A 4,239-nucleotide genomic window follows, 5' to 3' on the forward strand; every position below is an offset into this window, starting at 1 on the left:
GAGAGAGAGAGAGAGAGGAGAGAGAGAGAGATATCAAGGATGAGAGAATTACTGACTGGCTGCCTCCTGCATGCCCCACACTGGGGATTGAGCCCGCTTTCCAGGCCTGTGCCCTGACGGGGATTCGAACAGCATCCTCCTGGTTCATAGGTCGATGTTCAACCACAGAGCCATGCTGGGTGGGCCCCCTCACTTCTTTACATCAGGTCTAAGAAAGGTGTGATCCTTAATCTGAAGGTCCGCCACAAGTCAGCCAATGGGGAGTGGTGTGAAGCCTTACAAGGAGCTTGACTGAAAGCTGGGGATCCAAATGAACTCAGGACACAAAGGACCCCACTAAACTCTCAGCTCTGGGTGTCCCCTGATAGGGAGGTGGACTGAGGCTCCCCTCCAGTTCCTTTTCTCCTGAATCCCAGGGAGCATTGAGATGTCCACATCAGAGTAGCAGAGGGGAGGGCACCCAGGCTCTGCCCAGAGTTGGCATGATAACACTGAAGGTGAACCCAGAGGATTCCACATCCCAGAAGAAAGGGGTCCACACTTAAATCGCCTATTGTCACCTGAGTAAAGGCAAGGCAAGGCTGGGAGGATGTAACGTGAGACTCACTCTCAAGCAGTAGTTCCCAATGTAGGCCATACGCCCCACATGGGGGTAATTTGAATTTTAAGGGGGGAAATTGGAGAATGAGTTATTAACAGTGATTTTGCATTTCTTATGGTTATAGGGGCCTCATATACAGCATTTAAATATATATTGTGACATCTTTATGCATTTCAGTTCTCAATTATATGTTTTGAATCTTTGCTATTTTGTCATATCTCTTCATATTATTATTATTTTTTAACAATTTCTTAGTGATATATTCCTTGGTACTTCACCTGTCCTTTTGTTCTCTTATTTTTCTCTTTCATGGATGCCATGTTCTTTGGAAGCTTGTGTAGACCAAGTTAACAGACTTTTAGGCTTCCTCCATGTAAATAGGAGTCACTTTTTGAATAATAAGAATTATATGTAACAGTGTGGGGGAGGAACAGGATTTTAGAGATGCTTAGGTGGGGCATGGCCAAAATAAGGTTGAGAACCACTGTTCTAAAGGTTCTGTGATTCCACTGTGGTATTCTTTTTAAAATACATATATCTTTATTGTTGAAAGTGTTACAGATGTCCCTCTTTATTTCCCCCATTGACCCTCTCCACCCTGCTCTAACCCATCCCCAAGGCCTTCACCTCACTATTGTCTGTGTCCATATAAGTTCTTTACTTAATCTCTCCCCACTCTCACTGCCTGCATCCTTCCCTCTGGGATTCCTCAAAATGTCCCATGCTTATATGTGTCTATGTCTATTTTGTTCATCAATTTATTTTGTTCATTAGATTCCACATATCAGTGAGATCGTGTGATAGTTTTTCTCTGACTGGCTTACTTCACTTGGCATAATACTCTCCATGTCCTTTCATGCTGTCCCAAAGGGTGAGACATCCTTCTCTCTTCCAGCTGCGTAACATTCCATTATGGAAATGTACCAGAGCTTTGTTATCCACATATCTACTAATGGACACTTGGGTCATTTCCAGAACTTACCTATTGTAAATAGAGCTGCTGTGAACATAGGGGTGAATATATTCCTTCTAATTGGTGTTTCAGGATTTAAACAGATTGACCAAGAGAACAGGAGCCTTGTGGGATCCTACATAGCACCCGGCAGGCTTTGAAAAAGCCAAGGGGAAGCTACCTGTTGAAGGTGCTCACATCATCTCTTTCTCCATCCCTCAGGTGCTCAAAGCAGCTGTCCATTGGCTCACACTACTGTCTGCTGAACTGAACAACAGCCATCATTCCTCGTGGTCATAAGAGCAAGCTCCGTGCTCAGAAGAAACACCACCAAAACAGAGCTGAGAAACAAGGTGATAAGAGTGCTCAGGCCGCTGCAGGAGAGGAAGGAGAAGCCATTTGCTCCTCCTCTTCTGTTTTAGGGGATGCTGGTGCTGGCCCTCTCCAGGCACCTCCGAGTGCCCCAGCCACCACCAGTGCCACTGCAGGTGCCTCCTGTGAAAGATCTGCTGTAAAAGCCAAAGGCCAGGTTCAGAAAAGTAAAAAATCTTCCCAGGCCTCAACTGCCACTGAGAGTTCTGGCCAAGATCTTCTAACTCAGAAGGCAAATTTGTTGGTTCAGTACCTGCTGTATCAACATAAAAAGAACCAGCCCATTAAAAAGGGAGACATGCTGAAGATCATCCACAAGTGGTTCAGGAAGGACTTCCCTGAGATCCTCGGGAGAGCCTCTGAGCGCATGGATCGGTTCTTCGGCCTGCAAGTGAAAGAAGTGAAGCCCAATGGTAATTCCTACACCCTTGTCGACAGTGAAGATGAGAGTCTGAGCAGCGGCTTCAGATTTCCTAACAAAGGGATTCTGATGCCTCTCCTGGGTGTCATCTCCTTGAATGGCAACAGTGCCACTGAGGAGGAGATCTGGAAATTCCTGAATATGATGAGTGTCTATGATGGAAAGAGTCACTTAATATTTGGGGAGCCCAGGAAGCTTATCACCCAAGATTTGGTGCAGGAAAAATACCTGGTGTACCAGCCAGTGCCCAACAGTGATCCTCCACGCTATGAGTTCCTGTGGGGTCCTAGAGCCCACGCTGAGACCAGCAAGATGAAAGTCCTCGAGTTTTTCTCCCTGCTCAATAGTAACATCCGCACAGTCTTGGCACCCCATTTTGAAGAGGCTTTGAAAGAAGAGGATGAGAGAGCCCAAGCCAGAGCCCAAGCTGCACCCAGGGCTGCCCCTCCTCCCAAGGCCAGTGGGCACTCCAGGGCCAAATCCAGCCTCTAACTTCACCTGAGTGAACTCGGGGTGGGGTCTTTCCAACTTTTTGGTTGGAAAGGCCTGTGAAGCAGTTTCTTAATGTGCAAAATATCTTGTTGGCTTATCTTTGTGTGGCTTTCCTATGTTTGTGTTTTCAAATGGTATTCTTTTAGGCAGAATGTTTATTTAGAACCAGAATATAAGCCTATAAGTTTATGTATGACATGCATCACACATTTATTGCTGTTCATTAGGTTAGGAGTAAGAATTTTGTTTTCAATTTACAAATTGGAAATCCTTTGATCTCTTTTGTGATTCAGAACAGGATAACATGGCTTTAGAATAGGAATTTCTTTTGAGATATGAAAGAACTTTGCACCAAAATAGTAGGGAACAGTAGATAGATAGAAGATAGATAGATAGATAGATAGATGATAGATAGATAGATAGATAGATAGATAGATGATAGATAGATAGATTATTGACAGATAGAGTAAAACGTGTCTGCTTCTGTTTTAAAATATTTTCAGTTGCAGTTAGCACACAATATTATATTAGTTTCAGGTGTACAACATAGTGATTAGACATTTATATAACATACTATATACTCATCCCCAGAAGTCTAGTACTCATCTGAGCCATATGTAATTACTACATTGTTCTTGACTACATTACTTATGCTGTACCCAGCATTTCCTGTCACAGCCAAGACATGGAAGTATAGGTGAATGGATGAAAAAGATGTGGGACATATATAAACTGGTCACTTCCTGCTTGCCTTACCACATTTAGTCTTTTGTTTTGTAAATTTTAAAAACATATATGGATTTGCTTATGTTTTTTAATAAGGTTTGAGAATATAAACCCTAGTGCATCAGACCTCTTGTTTCATGGCTTTTATTTGACCCGATACGATCATTAATTAAGCATCAGCTCCTTGGAAGTCTTCATGGTTGCATTGGGAATGTTTAGGCAAAGAAGGCCCTGCCCCTGCCCCTGCCCATGCCCATGCAATTATAGATTGTAGGAGAAGCTATCATTACCAAAGAGGGTGAGGTACTCTCCACTTCATAAGGAATAAATGAAAAGGAGAGTAAAGAGGGGGCGGACATAGCATAGTAGGTAGTTTTCATTGATAAACAAAATCTAGTCCCATTGGAGAGTCAGTGGTCCATCCAGGGCCACATCCAGTCACTTCTCTCAACTCCAGTGAGGTCTGAAGTGGGTTCTTCACATTGTGGTTGGAAATGCCTGTTGACCAGTATTCCTGATGAACACAAATACCTTGTTAACTTATTTTTTTTAATTGTTTTATTGCTTAAATGCAGGGGTCCTCAAACTTTTTAAACAGGGGGCCAGTTCACTGTCCCTCAGACCATTGGAGGGCCGGACTATAGTTTAAAAAAAAAACTGTGAACAAATTCCTAT

The 4,239-nt window shown here is 43.4% G+C and overlaps 1 protein-coding gene across 1 annotated transcript in view; it reads left to right on the forward strand.

Moving 5' to 3' along the window:
- LOC102260122 overlaps positions 1-2,838 on the forward strand; it is a 21,589-nt gene extending 18,751 nt beyond the window's left edge. Inside the window, exon 3 of the mRNA XM_014544490.1 lies at positions 1,832-2,838. Coding sequence (XP_014399976.1) covers positions 1,832-2,838 — 1,007 coding nt within the window. The remainder of the gene's footprint in view (positions 1-1,831) is intronic.
- Positions 2,839-4,239: the final 1,401 nt, after the last annotated feature.

Source organism: Myotis brandtii, unplaced genomic scaffold, assembly GCF_000412655.1.
Source record: "Myotis brandtii unplaced genomic scaffold, ASM41265v1 scaffold367, whole genome shotgun sequence".
Lineage (NCBI taxonomy): Eukaryota > Metazoa > Chordata > Mammalia > Chiroptera > Vespertilionidae > Myotis > Myotis brandtii.